The 21,089-nt window shown below is 33.1% G+C and overlaps 3 protein-coding genes across 4 annotated transcripts in view; 1 reads left to right on the top strand and 2 right to left on the bottom strand.

The window, feature by feature from the left end:
- LOC149477496 (uncharacterized) overlaps positions 1 to 8,799 on the top strand; it is a 202,496-nt gene extending 193,697 nt beyond the window's left edge. The window contains exon 2 of the mRNA XM_089711063.1: positions 2,670 to 8,799. Within this exon, the coding sequence (XP_089567189.1) occupies positions 3,019 to 8,196 (5,178 nt within the window). The 5' untranslated portion in view covers positions 2,670 to 3,018 and the 3' untranslated portion in view covers positions 8,197 to 8,799. The remainder of the gene's footprint in view (positions 1 to 2,669) is intronic.
- The window catches only part of LOC149477485 (myrosinase 1-like), a 305,300-nt gene that overhangs the window by 117,914 nt on the left and 166,297 nt on the right, over positions 1 to 21,089 (bottom strand). The window lies entirely within an intron of this gene.
- The window catches only part of LOC149477494 (lipase member H-like), a 28,601-nt gene continuing 25,462 nt past the window's right edge, over positions 17,951 to 21,089 (bottom strand). The window contains exons 4-5 of the mRNA XM_089711075.1: positions 20,348 to 20,501; positions 17,951 to 18,787 (exon numbers count right to left, since the gene is read on the bottom strand). Of these exons, the coding sequence (XP_089567201.1) occupies positions 18,115 to 18,787; positions 20,348 to 20,501 (827 nt within the window). The 3' untranslated portion in view covers positions 17,951 to 18,114. The remainder of the gene's footprint in view (positions 18,788 to 20,347; positions 20,502 to 21,089) is intronic.

The following is a 21,089-nucleotide window of genomic DNA, read 5'->3' as shown; positions in this document are numbered from 1 at the left end:
GAGAGATAGGTTAGTTTAAGCATGTAGGTACCACGTGCGAAGCCGGGGCGGACCACTAGTAGTATATAAATCAATATTGTAAATATAATAAACCAGACGTTATAACACTTTGTCTCGTTATTTTTTTGACATAACACAAACTGGCAAATCACTCTATTTTGTGTGTAATTGTGTTTCCCCTTTTTAGTTCGACTAATTTTTATAAAAGCAGAGTACCTTTTTAAAACTGATATTAATATAATACCCATAGTTGAGATGAATTTAAATATATTTCTCATAAATCCCACAAGTGAAAGTGTAATCCGTTGCAGTTCAGGATATGAAAATGTAACTGTATATTGTATAATGCCTTCACAAAAGCACTAAGCTGATTTTGACGTAATTAAATATCCCAATACTTTATCAGTTTAAAACAGGCTTCTCGCAAAGCGAAATGCGTTAAATTATTATCATCCATACTTCACTTTACCACATTAAAACAATGGCCTACGCCGCTTCTGCCCGTCTGTTTGCGATAAACTGAATAACTACTGCACCAATTTTCATTTGGTTTTCACCAATGGAAAGAATGGTGTTCGAGGCAGATATTAATTTTAAGTGTGACAGTCTATCTGCCTGTTCCACTTTCACGGCTAAACCACTGCCCTCATTTGGATGAAATTTGACATGAAAATAGTTGAAGACCCAGGCTGAAACATAGCTTACTATTTATTTAAAAATCAACCCCTTGTTAATCAAAATAGATGAGAAACCGTGGAGCACTGTTAGCTATACTAAACAACTAATAGTGATTATATTCGATCAATTAAGTAAATAATTTTCATACGCCATAATATTATAGTCAGAGCATTGATACAATATTGATATTATTATACGTAATGTTTGTTAACAGCCCGTCTAACGTCGAACCGAGATAATAGCAGATGCTTCAGTAAACAGGACTATTGTTGACAAGTGTAGGAAATGAATACGGGAAGTTTGGCCTGTTATTGTGATTAATATCTTGTGTTATGTTTATTGTAGATTATCTTAATAGTGTATTTAATCTCTATATATATCTATATATCTATTTAATAATAAATAAATATTCAGGACAATTTTCACGATCTGATCCCATACTAAGCTTTCGCTTGTGTTATGGAAACCAGATGGCTGTTAAACATACATATATATAATTTTAAATAAATACTTATATAGATAGTTAACACCCAGACACAGAGCAAACATCTATGTTCATCACACAAATATTTGCCCCGGGTGGGAATCGAACCCACGACCTCTCGCTTGAAGGCAGGGCCACTACCAACCAAGCCAACCAGTCAGTCGAATTTATCTATTTATTATCTTGATATGATTATATTAATTATTTGTCTGATTTTATTAACCGAAAATATTGTATGTTCTCTGACGGAATCTGCATTCTATAGAATATAGACTAATCTAGAAGGGAGAAAGAAAAGTTTAATTTAGTTTATAAATCTACAGTAATAATAATATACAGTAGAATGTGAATTATCTATATCTATGTTGCCGGCCTCATATAAATAGCATTTTTGCAACAATTTCACATAATTTATGGATATTTTAAGCCCGAAAAAATTATTATACCTACAAAAATAACTTTACTTACCATCGGATTAATGAAATTCTACGAAAAACATACTTTTGCCTTTGAAAATATATTTAAAAAAAACATACAGAAAAACTAATTTAAAAATTTAATCATCATATAAAATAACAGGTAGGTAGGTAATACTAAAACCGAACCAACGACCCTCACCTTTAACCACCCTTCCTTGTAATTTCTAATCAACGTCGATATTACAGTTCAAGAGCCAGTAACTCCATTTGCACGTCTTGTTCCAGCAATTATTTAGTTTTCTATTTGTTAGCACTCGCAGTAAGGATAGCGTGTTTAATACAATACTGTTTAACATACAACTTATAGGCAAAAGCTTCGATGTTTCCACAACTTAAACATTACTAGTTTTATAATCCACTTATTAATAGTTTTTAATAATAATTTATATTATAAATTTTAACATAATAATATACATATACATTCACATTATTTCACATTATCATTATGTAACATTAGAAATATTATTTTTATGTTGGGCATCGGTGGTTTATTCAACAAACGTAGATATAGGTAATTTTATATTAATTTATGATTTAATTAAATATAATATATAATTAATATAATCTACGGAAATCTCTATACCTTATATCGTTTAGAGCTAGTTATAATGCGATAATATTAACATGAATTCCACAATCAACTAAATTATCGACCATTTCATTGCCTTGGCAAGGATTGTAGTAATTAAAAATGCTCAATCTATGGCCATTCTTGGAACAAGGGAAATTCGATAAAATCACTCAAGGACGTAGTTACTTCCTTGAATGTTCTTGAAAGATTTTTTATTTATTTTTTCTTGGTTGGTAGTGACCCTGCCTTCCAAGCCAGAGGTCGTGGGTTCGATTCCCACCCGGGGAAAATATTTGTGTGATGAACATCTATGTTTGCTCTGTGTCTGGGTGTTGTATTTATTTAAAATTAAATGTGTATGTTTATCAGCCATCTGGTTTCCATAACACAAGCAAAAGCTTAGTATGGGATCAGATCGTGCCGTGTGTGAAAAATGTCTTAAAATATTTATTTATAGGTGTCCGATTGAATTGTCATTTTGAGTCGTAATTAAAGTATCATACAAGCAAGACGTATTTTTTCTTTATAAAATCATCATTCAGTATATCGCAAGCTAAATTGAACCCTAGTGACCGAACATATGGCCTATAACGAGCCGGATAGTTTTGCGATAACGAGAACAATAGTGCATCGGCCGGCGAGCAATCCTATACAGAAAAAGTTGTTTACGAGTTACAAGTTTGCGACGCTTTGTTACAATTGATGTCAAAACAAAAGAAGTTATAATTAATTATTAAAAATCGAAGATTTTGAAGTGAATCGTTGCATTTATAAGAAGATAATATTTAAGAATTTAATTAAACATAATGGCTACTACTATTACTTCCGAACAAGAAAGTTATATTAACATGTTAGAAGATTTAGCATCGAAGTTACAAAAGACACAAATTAATTTTAAAAAATCACCTAAAGTGAGATTAACGGAGGGCTATATTAAAGCACGTTTGGAGTGTATGGAAGACTATTGGAAGTTATTTAATGAAGCACATTTGCAATTATCGAAACGTACGACGAGAGATCAGCGCGGCGTGATTCCTTATTTTTTAAACGAAGAATATTATAAATACGAAGATGTGTATATCAACTTTAAAGCGGACATGATAGATTTATTGGGTGCGAATAAAAACGTGATGCAACAAGGTGAAATGGGTGTTTCAATGGTCGAACCGTATATTTCGGGGGTGAAACTTCCTCACATCGAGTTACCTACTTTCTCAGGAAGATACGATGAATTTTTATCATATCAAGATTTGTTCACTACACTTGTGCATAATAATTCGTCATTATCAAAGGTACAGAAGTTACATTATCTTAAGTTGAGTGTTACCGGTGAAGCCGCATCTTTATTGAAACATATTAATGTAACCGAAAATAATTATGAACAAGCTTGGGACACTTTAAAGAATCGTTACGGTAATAAAAGGATTATTATAAACTCCATATTTAAAAGATTTTTTGGCATACGTAAGGTAAATACACAAACATCCATACAAATTAAATTTATTTTGGACACAACTAATGAATGTTTAAATAGTCTACAAAATATGCAAATTTGTACCGATACATGGGGTCCAATTTTAATTTATATTATACTACAAAAATTAGACCAGGAGACACACAAATCATGGGAAGAATATATTTATCAACAAGAATCGGAAGAGTTGCCTAGTTGGAAAGATTTAAATAAATTCCTTGAGTTAAAGTATCGCACCTTGGAAATGATAACAACGAACAATCAACAAACGATAAACAAAGATAGATCGTCAATACAAAAATCATTCCATGCCGCTAAAAATATTAAGAATTCACATTTAATAAGTAACAATCAGCCGATGTGTATCTTTTGTCAGCAAAACCATTATATTTATCACTGCAACGAATTTTCTAAACAAACTATTGAAGACAGACATCAATTTGCACTCAAGAATAAGTTATGCTTTAATTGTTTAGTTCCCAATCACACCGTTTCACATTGTAAACAACAAACGTCTTGCAGAATTTGTAGAAGAAGACATCATTCCCTATTACACTTAGATAAGAAGCAAGGGATTGATTACACAAACACAACGACTCCAACAAGCGCAACAACATCAGAAGCACAAGTCACAGCGCATTACTCAAGCGAAGCACAATCTAGTAAAAGGGTTCTACTTGCTACGGCGATAGTCTACATAAAAGGCAAGTCAGGTGAACTTCACCGTTTTCGTGCACTTGTAGACCAGGGATCAGAAGCGTCTTTCATCACGTCAAGAGTTGTCGATTTACTAAACCTAAAGAAGAAAAGAGTACATGGTACAGTTTCGGGTATAGGTGAAGAAAAACAAGATTTAAAATATAAGGTCCAATTGTCATTACACACTAATTCGTCGCCTATTGAAATGGAAGCTTACGTGATGAAAACAATATCATCTATTCTGCCTGCCAAGAAGATTTCACTGCAGATGGAAATAGAAACTATCGATTTAGCTGACCCTACTTACGGAACGCCTGGCAGCATTGACCTTTTACTAGGTGTAGAAGTTTTTACAAAAATTATTGAAGACGGCATCATACGCCTACACAACGGTTTAGTAGCCCAAAAGACTAGTCTGGGTTGGATCTTGTCTGGCCAGACTACACATGCTGACCGTAACAACACGAAAACACTAAGAAGTATGTTCATCAGAGAAGACAATGACTTACTTAAATCTTTTTGGGAAATAGACACGTTCTTATACAACAAGAAGAAGATATTTACAAAAGAAGAAGAAGAATGTGAAGATATATATACAAAAACAACCCAAAGGGATCACGAAGGAAGATATATAGTACAACTACCTTTAAAGCAAAGTTTAGAAGAAACAATTGAACAAATAGGAAATACTAAGGATACTGCAACAAAGAGGTTCAAACAGTTAGAAAGAAAATTAGCTAAAGACAAATCACTAAAAGAAGAATACGCAAAGGTTATAAAAGAATATATTAGTATGGGTCACATGAAGAAGTTAGAAGATGATGATGACAAGAACACTATATACTTACCTCATCATGCTGTCATTCGACAAGACAAAGAGACTACAAAGGTCCGTGTAGTCTTCGACGCTTCAGCTAAGGGCTCCAACGGTTTATCACTGAATGATTTAATGCGAGTAGGTCCTGTTCTACAAAGAGATCTTCGCAGTCTTATTACTTTTTGGAGAACTAATAAGATTTGTTTCATTGGAGACATAACAAAGATGTACAGAATGGTTAAGATGTCTGAAGACCACTCAAAATTACAATGCATTGTTTGGAGAGACAATCCAGACGAGGTATTAAGAAGTTATAAACTTTTAACAGTTACGTTCGGAACGGCCGCAGCACCATTCCTCGCCGTCAGAACACTGAAACAATTAGCAAATGATGAAAGTGTAGAATATCCTGAAGCCGCTAATGCAATTCAAACATCATTTTACGTTGATGATCTAATGGGAGGTCATGAAAATGAAGAAAAGGCAAAGAAGCTCTGTGAAGAAATAAAGATTGTATTAAAAAGGGGAGGATTTAACATGCAAAAGTGGTCCAGTAATGCTGAAGAAGTCATACAATACATTAAAGAAGATGATAATACAATTAGAGAAAATTTAGAAATCAAACTGGATAAAATAATAAAAATATTAGGCTTAAAATGGGATAGAAGAAGTGATACATTTAAAATAACTATAGACTTACCTGAATTAATACTTCCTGTGACAAAAAGGTCTATTCTCTCCGATGTTGCACGTTTGTTTGACCCTTTTGGGTGGTTATCTCCTGTAGTAATAGTGGCAAAGGTCATGATACAAAAACTTTGGCTTTGTAACAAGGGATGGGATGATGAGTTACCCTGTGACATAATAGAAGAATGGAAATGCTATAGAGATGACTTACTTGAATTACAATCGCTTGAAGTCCCACGATGGTTTCACACAGCTCCAAGAAGTAAAGTGGTGGAGATACATGGTTTCGCAGACGCTTCAACGAAATCATACGCAGCTGTCGTTTACCTTAGAGTCGTCGATGAAAGAGATGATGTCTATGTTACCATGATAGCATCTCGCACAAGAGTTGCTCCGTTGAAACAGCTTACCGTACCTAGACTTGAGTTATGTGCAGCAGCGCTTTTGGCAGAAGTCATTGAAGAAACATCAAATCTACTTAAACTGACGAACACGCAGATATACGCTTATACTGATTCAATGGTAGTTTTATCGTGGCTGCAATCTCACCCAAGTAAGTGGAAGACTTTTGTCGCTAATCGTGTGGCAGATGTTTTACGAGTTGTGGACTGCTGCAGATGGAATCACATACGATCTGCTGAGAACCCAGCAGATATCGCGTCAAGGGGAATTAAAGCTTGTGAATTAAAGAGAGCGAACCTTTGGTGGAATGGACCAGAATGGCTGAAAGATAAAGGTAACACTAACACAACAAAAACGGATATTCCAGAAACAGATTTAGAATTGAAGAGTTTATACAACACAAAAGAAGAAGATTTTGAAGTACCAATTTGGGAAAGATTTTCGAGTTTATCGCGGATGAAAAGAGTTTTGTCATATTGTAGAAGATTTTTGAGACCTAAGGAAGAATTTCAGAAAGAAAGATACATACAAGTAGAAGAAATGGAAGAAGTATTAAGGATGTGTATTAAATATTATCAAGGACTTGTTTATAAAAAAGATTTGGATGATATAGAGAAGGAAGGAAGAGTTAAACCCAGAAGTACACTAGTCAAACTTTCTCCATTTTTAGATAAAAATGGGATCATGAAAGTTGGCGGAAGATTACAGAAAGCAAATATAGAAGAATCTACAAAACATCCCATAATCATACCACAGAAGGTGCATTTAGCTAAATTAATAATACAAGATGCTCATGTTAGAACGTTACACGGTGGTATACAGTTAATGATGTCATTTATACGTACCAGATTTTGGATTGTTAACCTTAAGGCTGCTGTAAGGCAATGCATTCGAACTTGCAAAATTTGCATAATTGATAAGGCGAAGATTAGAACTCAGAAAATGGGAGAACTCCCTGCTATGAGGGTCAATCAAAATAGAGCCTTTTTGAACTCAGGTGTCGACTACGCAGGCCCTATTTATTTGAAAACATCAAGAGGGCGAGGTCACCATTGCACGAAAGGCTACATCTGTTTGTTTGTTTGTATGTCGACAAGAGCAATACACCTTGAAGCCGTTACAGATTTAACTACACAAGCATTCATTGCAGCATTTCGTAGATTCGTGGCTAGAAGGGGTCACTGTGAAAATTTATGGAGCGATAACGGCACCAATTTTGTTGGTGCCGCTAAAGAGCTTAGAGAATTATTCATTCAAGGACAGGCTAACATTACAAATGAAGTAGCAGCTATATTGGCAAATGATGGAACTACATGGCATTTTATTCCACCGAGGATGCCAAATTATGGCGGTTTATGGGAAGCTGGTGTACAATCAACCAAGAGACATTTGATAAGAGTAAATAAAGACACAAAACTAACCTATGAAGAAATGTCTACACTATTGGCCCAAGTAGAAGCGTGTCTTAATTCTCGTCCACTTTGTCAACTAGACGAGACTATCGACACACTAACACCACTCACACCTGGACATTTTCTTATTGGCGAACCATTGATTGGTGTTCCTGATGTTCATTATAAGCAGGCTGATGCTGGCCTACTCACAAGATGGCGATGTATACAAAAGATGACTCAGGATTTTTGGCACCGCTGGAGATCTGAGTATTTAAACACATTACAACAACGAAGTAAATGGTACACCAACATTCAATCACCAAATATTGGAGATGTCGTTGTAATTAAGGAAGAGGACTTACCACCTACTAAATGGTTATTAGGTTGCGTAAAAGAAGTCCACCCTGGCTCAGATGGTTTAGTACGAATAGTTACAGTAAGATGTAAGGGCAGTAAAGAGTTAAAAAGACCATTATCAAAGTTAGTTTTACTTCCAAATAAAATTGATTAAAAAGAATGAGTTATGTATTTACAAGCTAAATTAATATGTATTGTTTATTGTTATTATTGAAATTAAATTATTTTTCAATAAAAAACATAAAGAAGATAAGAAATTGTAAACACATTAATTTAAAGTTATTTCTTTGTATTACTTTACAAAAGGTTTGAAAGTCACGTTGAGAATTGTTTAAATTTTACTTGTTTGAAGATCTAATGTATGAAGTAAGAATATTTAATTAAGTACCTAAAGTTAATGTAAAATTTTGCATAATATTTTGTTACTTTTTTCAATGTGATAGATTGTAAAAACTTAATGTATTCCTGCCAAAACATAACATAATATTATATAGCTATGTACAATCAAGTTTTTAAGTAAGTAGTTAATTGTTTATAGTTTTACAGTTATACAGTCCACTGTACTCAATCATAATTGTTAAGTTAAAGTTTTGTTATTTAAATGCTATCGTTTATTTTTGTTAATGAATTTAAGTTGAAAACAATATGTTTTGGTGGGCGGTATGTCCGATTGAATTGTCATTTTGAGTCGTAATTAAAGTATCATACAAGCAAGACGTATTTTTTCTTTATAAAATCATCATTCAGTATATCGCAATCTAAATTGAACCCTAGTGACCGAACAATAGGTAATTTTCTTAAATAGGTATCTTTTAATGTTATTATTTTTTTATTAGCGATGTTGGCAACTACGAGTATCTATAATATATTATATACTCAAAATATTCATTTAAGTGGGCTTAATTTCTATTTATACTAGGTATGTATTTTAATATTATTATATAGCACTTGTGGGAATTTAGCTTGTTTGCTAACATTTATTTATTTATTTTTATACATATGTATCATATTTAAATCTGAAATTAACTGTAATAATCTCGACTACTATCTCATAAAAATCCTCGTATGAATCCATTTACTTAAAACATTTATTGGAACAATATAAAAAGGTATATATAAAAATAAATATGCATTTAACTTTACCTATTTTTCCCGACAATACAATTATCCCTTATCCGTCTATGTGACGCTCTTTGGACAGTTACATTAAATATCAAAGTCGTTACGATTTGTATGAAGCCTTTGACTTCTCGCTTTGTCACAATTTCAATCCTATCCCCAGGCAATAAGGTCAATTTAACCGTAACCCGACCTTTCATAAAAGGGATAGGTTAATCGTATAGGATTAATCCTTTATCGGTTTCTGATATCGGCAGATGACAAGAATATGTTTTATTTTTGCCTTTGTGCACACAGTACGTGTGTGAATGTCTCCATCGTTTTAGATAACCAAATGGTTATAATATGGCCTATATTAAAAGCCAGATGTTAAAAATGAAAGTTCTAGAACTAATAGTTATACATTGAAGTAGGAGAGTGAATCAACCGAATTGTTAATAGTACTATTAAAATAGGAGAAAATTTTGTAACAACAGCGAACAAGAGTACATTTGCGTCAGTGATTGAACTAGGATAACTTTCGATATTTTCAACTAGAGAGCCTCAGATACTTCTATGGAGATAATTAAAATTTTATAGATCGAACTAAAAGATTTCCTAAGAGTGTTTTCACCGAAGTAAATCAATGAATGCTTAAGTCCATTCTGAACAAGCCCACATAATTCATCTGCTACCAAGTTCATACCTCATTGCTTTTATATCCACTTAAATCGGAATATTTCGTACAAGAATCACGCTCGCTATCCCATACAAAATTTACATTCATACATATCCGAGTCATAACGTTTTTACCGGCCCCATAAGTCTTAAAACTGGGATTGCAAATCCAAGTGTAATGAAGATCTGAATAGTTAATATAAGACAGTTTTATTGCTATAAAACTGCTTCTCCCGAGGTATTTGCTATTCTTATGTTTAATGGAGAATATCGGACTTGGCTTGGGACTATTTTAATTTGAATTCTTCGATGTTTTTCTTTAAGAACTTCTAGCCATGCTTTTTCTTACAGCAGAGGTGCAGCAAGATTTGTTACCTAAACAACTATTTGTCGCAAGTAAATGAAAGTCAAGACAATAATCGAGCATCACGCAAACATTGTTTAATGTTTACGTCTATAATACATGTGGTTAACGTTAAAATATTAAAGAATTAAAAAGTAAATCGTTCATATTTCTCAAATTTAGATTTGGGTTGCGTATCAAGTAAATGAATTTAATGTATTGTGTGGTTAATACTTTTATTGGAGACTAGTCTTGTTGTATAATATATATCTAACATTTTAGTTAGACATTGGCTCATCTCAGGGGCGTAGCTACCGCCGTATCTGCCGGGCCCCCGTGGCGCGGGGGCCCCCAACGTGCGTAAGCAAAAATTACTTCCCAATTTTTTTTTCAGGAATGAAAAAGGCAAAAAAAGCAATTTTCTTGAATAAGTAAATATTTCTTTTAATTTTATGCAAACATTTTTTTTTTAAGAAATCTTTGTACCCTTCCTAAGGCCCTCAAACAAATTTTTATACGGGACGCCGCCAAGGCACGCTACGCTTCTGGCTCATCTCATCCTTTTTAAACATCTTTTAAGAATCCTAGACTTAATATCAAGAATTCTAGTTACTCGTCTATAAAACAGGCTTTTCTTTTAAACAGATCTAAAATTAATGTTTTAATATCCACGCTAGGTGTCGTAACTAATTAAAAGTTCCTACAGTTCTTACAAGAAATGTTGACTACCTCTTCAGATGTCGCAACTACTTCGCAAATGGCGTTGTTATAAAATACTTTATGACGAAATTTTGGACGATTAAATTTATATTCGAAATGCGTTCTGCAACATTATTTATGCCCTTTAAATTATTCTACTTTTATATCTTTCGGAAATAATTATTGTTGAATTTGTTTTTAATGCAAATGTGGATTCGTTAATGTATTTGCTAGACAAGTAAAAAATTATTGAAAATATTAACGGGAAGTCGTCAAATTGCTTTGACAAACATGCAAAAATAGATGTAGTAAGTATTTAATTAAAATTATTTAAAATTATTTTATAAACAATATAATATTATGATGATGGAATTGGGTAGGTAACTTTGAGAAATACCTAACAAATAACTTAGTAATTATGTAGAAAATTTATCGAGTTCTTGTATGGCAATTATCATTATATTGAAATCTGCTGTTTCTTTTTGTAGGTGAACACAAAATTTCTCAATAGGAAGTGTTAACAATATTATTGTTTTTATAACGCAGTCTTTTTACATATATAGATATAATGACATACATATAGACACAAATTGCTGAATTAGGTATAGTAATAGAGATACAGACAGATACACCGAAAGTTCTCTATAGATATTCATATTTCATGTATAATCTGTGATACCTCCTTCCACAGCAGGCGCGTAGCTACCGCCGTATCTGCCGTATCAATTATACGGGGCCCCCGCGCCAAGGGGGCCCCCAACGTGCGTAAGCAAAAATGACTAAAAACTTCCCAAATTTTTATTTTCAGAAATGATGAAAGTCAAAAAAAGCAATTTTCTGGCCTTCTGTGTGTATATTTAATTAGAATTGTTTGTTAAAATTTTGGAATAAGTGACAGATAGATAATTATGATGAATAAATATTTCTTTTAATTTTATGCAAACTTTTTTTTTCTTTTGTGAGAAATTTTTACCTTTCCTAAGGGCCCCCAAACAAATTTTTGCCAAGCCAAGATAGCCCCGCCAAGGCACGCTACGCTTCTGTTCCACAGACTATATTATTAACATTGACCATTCGACTATGTTCTTATAGTAACGTATTCATTTTAATTCCTATCAGTGGAACTAAGATTGCGCTTGTTCTATAAAAACAAAGGGCAATAAGCTGAAACAGGGCTGTCGAAGCGTCGTTTTATTTCGTACATTTTGAATTCATTAAGTCAGCCTTTTTAATTTGGCGGCTCGATGTATTCCCACTGTGGGTTACCCGTGGATTACTGCTAAATTGGTTTTTCTGAACAATGTGTTCAGGGTTCTGTCTATGGTCTTTTTTTTGGTAGAGCAAACAAAGCGAACCGTAATGTACTAAAAATATATTGATATATCACATGTGTATATAATCAGTATTTTATATTTTATTTTAAATATTGTATTCACATTTTCTTCTAACTGTAAGAACTAAGTCTCTTGAATACGCTATATAGAAAAAATAACCTCGATTGCATTGTGAAAATACCTACAATTCATCTATAAAAATTGAATTAAAAGTTACATGTTCAATTAATTAAGTAGTTTTTCTCACCTATCCATAAGTAATTGCTACACTAGAAATAATTGCTAGTTTATTATAATACTAGATTTCCGCCCGCGGCTTCGCCCGCGTTTTCAAAGGAAAACCCGCATAGTTCCCGTTCCCGTGGGATTTCCGGGATAAAATCTATCCTATGTGTTAATCCAAGTTACCCTCTATATGTGTGCTAAATTTCATTGTAATCGGTTCAGTAGTTTTTACGTGTAAGAGTAACAAACATCCATACATCCATACATCCATACATCCATACATCCTTACAAACTTTCGCCTTTATAATAGTATTGAGACAGTGTTAGCAATTAACTCGAGTTATTTTAGCTTGCCTTCGAATTTGCAAGTGGACCTTATGGCCGTTGACCGTTCCCAATATTCAAACTACGGTTATAGATAGACAGCTATCTCCGATGAAAAACAAAACACATTCATGAAAGATAAAAATATGTTTACTGAATAGAAAAAATGAAAATAAACCTCAAGTCTTCTCTATTCCAGTACCTAGATGCATTTGGGAACTTGTACTCGTATATGTATAAGTTATGTTCCATCCAAAAATTTTTATAACAGGGTTGCCAGTCGCTACAAATACAACGAATTTTTCTTTCAAAAGAACCTGAATAACGTTGAGTATTCCAATGTCTATGATTCAAGGAATTTCTAAGAAACTCGATATCAAGATATAGTTAACTGTCTCATAAATATATTTTTTTTTTTTTTTTTATATATAAAAGCGGTATTTTTTTTCATATAGTAATAGTACTTACATGAGTAAGTATAAAATTATGAAGAAAATATATCCTATCTTATAATTTTAGCCCTAATTCTTCCTACAATTAATTCACTAAGGATCTCTAAAAAACTGGTCAAAATAATTGTTATCAAGCGAACACGTTCAATTCGACCATCAATATGTATCGTATTTTTTTCTCCAATACAAATGTATCGTAAAACTAGATTTATCCCACGACGATGTTCACATTAGGTGTGGAAATACGTTTTTGTAGGTATTGTGCAAGTACAAGGTGGGCCAAAAGAAATCACCCTATTGGAAGATGCTCTCATTTTTGCAAATGGCCGCCAATGTCAAATCTGTTTTGACATTTGTGTACTGGACAGATGTAGAATACAAGTGAACAAGCCATGGAGCGATACAGTACCCAATAACTTGGAATAATCGTGTCAACTTTTTTGCGTAACAATTCGTCGCCGATTCCCCGGCCGTCCGACACTGACTGCGCAAACACTGCGCCGTTTGGCCATCAACCTTGAAGAGTATGGGACCACACGAGACGTTGCCAAGAGTGGCCGGCCCCGGAGCACCCGTTCTGCCGAGAATATCGCCGCTGTCGCCGGAAACATGCTACGGGCACGGTGCACGCTATAGAGCCATGTTGACTGAGTTTTTTTCTGCCGCAATTGGACGAATTAGGACTGGAGAATATGTGGTTCCAACAGGATGGAGCAACGGCACACACTGCGCGAGCCACAACCGATATTCTGAGGGCGGCTTTCCCGGGTCGCCTCATCTCTCGTTTTAGCGATTTGCACTGGCCCGAAAGATCGCCCGATTTAACCGTTCCAGACTTTTTTGTGGGGTTTTTTTGTTCACATGAACAAGGCTGAGACCTTGGAAGCCCTCAAGGACAACATTAGACACGAGTGCGAGAATTTGTCGCCCGAAGTTCTCGCTGAAGTGATGAGAAATGCCATAAAACGAGCCCGTATGGCAATCAATTGTGACGGCGCCCATTTGGCCGATATCATCTTCTCGACTTAACCAATAAAATTTTAAAGGTTCAAATAAACATAATCAAAAAACAGAATCGAAGTTTTTAATTTAGAAAAAAAATGAGAGCCAAACAACATCGGATGACTTCTTTTGGCCCACCTTGTATATTAAACATTTGTTTCACAATTATTAATTTATTGTTTAAATAAATCTTTTGAGTTTTTACCTATACTTTAAGCTATATATTACACTGGTCAACAATGATTTTGTTGCCTTGGATGTGAAAGTGGTTTCGAATAATTTAATGCATATTATATATAAAACTATTAATAGTTTTGGTAGATTGGCTCTAGTTTTTTTTTTAATCCTAATTTTCTTATTAGACTCTAAAACGCAGCATGAAATAGAATAGAAGGTATATTTGTTTAACTTCATTTATTTATTACAAAGTTTTACTTATTGTTTTGTTTTAGTATTTAATTATTTCAAATGGATATAAAAATAGAGAAAAATCATTAAAACTTATGAAATAGTACAAGGAAATAGATTTTATACGCTTCTCTTCTTAGTTAATTTTGGGACAATAGTTTTGTTATGGACCATCAGTAATCTGCCATCATGTGACGATCCCATATACCCTGATACCATTATTCTATAATTTTTACTTCTTTTTCGATGCGTTCTTCCTGTTTCTCACAGAAATTTCGCAGATTTACTGGATATCTATCCAGGAGACTGTGGGGAAAGTGTAGCTTTATGTTCGTAATTGCTCATAAAATAATGAAGTTTTTTAACAACTGTTCTGCAATTTCTTTATAATTTGGTGATTTAAATTTATCTTAAATTTACCAATACTATATCTCTCCATAATTTACATTCAGCATCAGTTATAAAATTTTGTTAAATTTCCATCTTTTATCAATTTTCGACACGCCCGTCCTGTAGGGCCGTCGGGTATTCTTCTTATACTTCTAGATTCCCTCAAAGGCTTAAATTCTCATATATTTTATTAATTATTCCTAATTAATTTGCTTTGTCTAATTCTATTTATACAAACATGAAGGGAATTTCGTATACCTATCCACTTTGCTGACCAAGTGCTACTGGGTTTCTTCAACTCAATACAAACCGAACATTGTTGTTCATAAAAATGATTTTTTTACAGAAATCATTTATTATTCTGATATTCTACAGCCAGTTTTATAGAATAGGATTATGTCTGAGCGAATAAATGTGCAGAAAACGTAATTCACCAAAAAAATAAACACTTGTTATTAACCCGTATTCTGAAGGGCCGTAAGAAAATTTAATATATGAAAATCCAAATTAAAAAAAAAACTAGAGCCAATTATATAATTTTAATGATTACATCCGCAAACTGGGTACTTGAATTATATAAATCTGTAGAAATATCCAGGGCAACAAAAAAAATTGTTTTTTTGTTGAGCTGTGTTATTGACTGGCAGATCACTAGGCAAGAACTTTAGGTAGGTAAGTACTTACACTGCTTTTTATCACTTTTTATGTCATTATTTTTTTATGTTTTCAGTTGCAGCCAAAGGTTTTATGAAATTGTTTGTGTATATTTATTTAGTACCTATTCGAATATTACGTAATATTAAGTATTCGAATGGGTAAATATTTAGATATATTTAATAATTAAAATGCCTGGCTCGAACAAAATTTGTTGCGCCAATCAGTATATAAATAATAAATACAAATAGGTCAATCTCCTAAGGTGTATCTAAAAGATTAGTTGAAGTATATGTACAAGAAAAAGCAATCAATCTTTACTAAGCTACTACACTAATCGAAAACACCCAACTTTTGTGTAAGGGATAATGGGACAATTTTCGGGATAATGGGACAATTTTCGGGAAAATGGGATAATTTTCGATTAATCAACAATAAGTGAAGAAATGTCTTTGCTCAATCGTATATTAAAACAACTGTAACAAACTCGAACAAAGTTCTTCCAAATTTTCCTCATATAATTTGTTATTTATTGTATAAAGAAACTTCAATTCAAAGGAAAATCATTTAATATAATATAGGAAAGGAATATCTATTTTATCAAAGGATTTTGATAATTCGGTCGGGCGAAAATTTAGAAAGCCTTTAGGACTACCTACTACGTAATTAATTTCTGAAAATTAGAGTGAAACAACAGACAATTTTTTTATACTTTAATATACGTTTCTTTAAAATTAAAATAATAATAATATATAAATAAACGTAACATAAATCACAGATATACAATCACTTAACACTATTATAATATAAATTTTCTTTGTGCGTTTAAATAAGTAGAATAATTATTAAACCTTCAAATATTAAAAAACCCTATCCTTAAAAGTATTATTAGATACGATACAGTCAAAACTTATTACCGGTCAGAATCGTTTTTGACGTATTTTTGCAGTCAAAAGTCCCTTTGACCGTATTGAGTTTTGACAGCAACAGATAATATATCTAATTGCTAAATTGATAGTCATCATTAATTATCAATTTTCTAAGATTTTTTAAAGATGGCAACACACATTGAATATATTTTGCTTTCAATACTTTTTTCCTAAGCTTTTTTTCGATATATTATCTATGGCATCAGATGGCATCCATATAAAATATTATATTATTATTTTCTCCTAACACACATTTTACCTTTACTTTATATTTAAATATAAACTTATACACGATTATGAAATAAATCTTAATACGCGTAAATCTAAATCATAAATGCAGTTCATTGTACACACATAAATTATTAATTACCGAATATTATCAGTTATCACTATATTCCATTGATTTGCTCCACTCTATGCACTATCAGGTAACACTAATGAATTTATATGTTCATTACAAACTGTTTGATCATTTTAAATGGCTAAGCTATTTAAATACATAAGCTCTACTAAAAAAGGAGATTATTTTTTCTAGACGTTGTTCACATAAAATAGGTGAAGGCAAGCATAGTATTGAAACCAGCATATTATAGCAGAGCCAAAACTAGACTTTGTTCTAGTATCACAAAATATAGATTTTAATATTTATCTTAAATAAATAAAATATTGCAATACGACCCAAAGAGTAAGTTAAAAAGGTACGTGTCTTAAAGTTAATTGTATGTATTTTTGTAAATTTAACATTCACAATACAAAAGATTTTAGATCTAAAAGATACCATAATATTATTAGCAACACTCAACAATATATTTCAACGCTAATCTTAATATACCTATATAAATCTCGTGTCACAATGTTTGTCCTCAATGGACTAATAAACCACTTAAACGATTATAATAATAATTTGGAAAATCCAAAAGTGCACGCCTCATATTTTTTTTTTAATAAATATTTATTAATTATTATTTTTGTTTATTTAATAACAATTAAACCACATCGAATCAGACCCTGAAAAATGAAAGGGTTCTATTCCTGAGCATACTCAAGCGTAAGAGAAAAAAAAAGACTCGATTAGTAAAGTATTTCGGTCGCTATCGTGTTAACAAGAAAAAGGATCCGCACATACAGACACACGGACGTCCAAGACAGAACTTTTTTAAACTGTTTTTTAACTAGTTTAAATAACAAAAATGACATCAAAAATATCATGAACGTTAAAAATAGTGTTTTTTCTTAATATGTGTGTGTATGTATTATCTTACAAGTGCAATGTATGATACATAAAGACATTTTAAGTTTGAAAAATCAGATGTTTTGCGCGAAGTGACAGTAGTACCCACCTCAACGCTTCGCTTATGAGGCGTGCAAAATTCGCACACCATGTGCAGTTGGATCCAACTTGAGAGATAGGATAGTTTAAACATGTAGGTACCACGGGCGAAGCCGGGGCGGACCGCTAGTACAAATATAAGTTAATGTTAATGTTTAACGATATGGCATACGAATACTTAACCTGCAACAATTACTAAATAAATTTTACGTCCTAAAATAATCATCTGCATTAATTTTCCTACTAGTAGACGAATATATTTCATTTTCCGCCTTCAACCCTTCCTTTCCCCTATAATACGGGAATTCATTATGCGTCGGTAAATAGTAGATCCCCTCCTTTTTAAAATCAGTATTCAAACCTAGATAATTCAACTCCGTACCATTGTAACAATTAGCTGACCTCGCGTCTTGAATGGAATCGCATTTAACAGCTATGAATTTTTTAGGGTTTTCCAACGCTATCCACCAATATATTAAAGCTCGGATATGACTGCAAAGAACAAGGCAAGGTATGTACGGAATATCACTAGGTTGGTACTCCCCACCATTCGCGTAGATATCTATATGTCCTAAACGTTCGGCTATACCGAAACCATCTATATTTGTGTGTAGCACATCTACATGATGTGCATCTGTATGCCAGAGTTTTTCTTCTATAGGCAGACCTCGATAACAAGGTCCAGCAGGATCTATTCCCGTAATTCGATAGGGCTTTAACCCTGTTACGGAATAATAGTATTTCGCAGCATGGCTGACAATATGAGCGCCTAAACTCATGCCTACGAGTTCGAGCCTTTCTGCCGGGAGCCCTTGCTCTGATAATTTGACGAGGAATTCCCCGAATTTTCGTCCGATCACACGAACTAGACGGACTGATCTGGAAATATAATTTGGAAGTGAATATGATGGTTAGGGAGCCAGGTGCAAATTTGGTTAACTATTTCCTCTCAAGAGATAATTCGTCAGACGCATGAGAGTATAGTATTATAAAGCCTCGTGAACGTCAGCTGGCGCTCGGTTGGGGGGGTGAGCGGTTGTAGCCTCCCACGCACATAGGAAAAAAAATACATTGATTCATTCATTTCCTCTCAGCTAAAAATTTGTCAAATTGTAGCTAACCCAATATCTCAACTAAAAAAAATAGTCAGCTGGTTACAACATGGTGTATTATACGTCAGCTGGTGTCTCGAACATGAAAGTTAAATTTAAAGAAAACTTTATTTTCCGTTATTTCCTCTCAAACAAAAATTTACCTGATGATAGCTTATATGTAACTGTGGATAAATATATATGTCAGCTGGCTGTATCTTGGTGGAAAAACCGTCAGCTGATACGGGAGGCTACAACCGCTCTTCCCCCCAACCGAGCTCCAGCTGACGTTCACGAGGCTTTATAATACTATACTCTCATGCGTCTGACGAATTATCTCTTGAGAGGAACTTGGTCATAAAATCTGCTGCTGGCTCCCGGACCATGAGAATTTATTGATTATTTGCGGTGTTTTGTGTACACGCTCACTTAGTTTAAAATGTGTTTATAATAGCAATGTATGTAGAATGTGTTTTATGAAAGTAAATATATGTACTAGTGTAATTTAGGTGTACATTACAATGTACAGTATATTTAACTAAATGTAATTGAAATGTTGAAGTTGTCAGAAAATAAAAAAAAGTCTTTTATTATTATATATATCTATTACTTTCATATTATTGCACAAACATAACAGACAGAGAGACAGTTACTTTTGAATTAATTATGCGGATAGATTGATAAATGCATTGTTTACCGATCTATTGTATGCAGCTCTTTATGTATAAATATAACGTACGAAACAATACAATTGTGTGTAAATTAAGTAAGGTCTTTATTTATAATTAGTATATTATACTGATATTGTAATAATTGTTCTAGTGTGGTAAGGTCTATGTGTTTAAGAAGGTATACTTGCTTATGTCCAAAATAATCTTACACAATTATTTCTAGCAGGGTGTCCTAATTTTTTTAGTTTTTTTTTTTAATCTCGGAGATTATTATTTTTATTAATGCTTTTCTTTACATACATAAATATAAATGCAACTTATTCTACTTTTATCTGTTTTAATTCTTTTTATTTATCCCTACTAATATTATAAATGCGAAAGTAACTCTGTCTGTCTGTCTGTTACTCAATCACGCCTAAACTACTGAACCAATTTTCATGAAAATTGGTATGGTGATATTTTGATACCCGAGAAAGGACATAGGCTACTTTTTATCCCGGGACACTGACGCAATCCCGGAAATCCCACGGGAATGGGAACTATGCGGGTTTTTCTTTGACTGCGCGGGCGAAGCCGCGGGCGGAAATCTAGTTTGAAATATGGAAATGATTTAAAATAACAAAATGAATAACTTTTCATACTTTATCTTGCCTAATAGCACCTTATAATATACTTACTTCGGATAAATATACGTCAAGAAGGGCAGAGTATCAGTGACCAGCACATTATAGCCCCTTTTCGAGTACGCATTGCCCAACGCTTGGCTGTGAGGGAATAAGGAACTGTCCCAGAATCCCACTGCGTAGAGGACTGTCTTCTTGTTCTTGAGATCTGGAAGTATTTAAATATATTTACTAGCTGTCCCAGCAAACGTTGATCTGCCTTACTCTTATCACGTAGGGGAAAAAATAGTTTTTGGTTGATTCTAAGATCTACTTAATAGGCACACAAAACTTCATGAGAATCGTTCCTGTTGTTTCGTAGTTGTATGGCAATTAACATTGTGACACGAGATTTTTTTTATATAGAGAAGAGCTAGAGTAAGAAAAGCTCAGGAATAGAAATGTTTTTTGGGTTAAAATTTTCTACATTTGTAGTGCAAAGGAATGTGAAATTTACTTGATAGATGAATACAGAGTAAGGATATTTGAAATATTTAGGAGGAAAGTGAGATAAAGAGACATAAGAAATTTAATATTAAATTCAATAGTATTGCAACTAGAATTTGAAATTGATGTAAAAACTAAACTTCAAAGGATAACCCACGTTACGATAACATAAAAATATATTCCACAAAGCCGTTGAAAAAATGCTTATTTTTATTTAAAACGGCATTTGCCTTTGCCTATGACAATAAATAAGGGTGTACAAAAAATATTTTTGAATTAAAATTTATCACAATATGACTTATGTCTTATT

This window comes from Colias philodice, chromosome 25 (genome assembly GCF_061535455.1).
Source record: "Colias philodice isolate Cphi_HAF_F1 chromosome 25, ilColPhil1 Martin Lab GWU primary, whole genome shotgun sequence".
Taxonomy (NCBI): Eukaryota; Metazoa; Arthropoda; class Insecta; order Lepidoptera; family Pieridae; genus Colias; species Colias philodice.
Note: the sequence above shows the minus strand (reverse complement) of the source record. Positions and strands in the feature narration are given on the sequence as shown.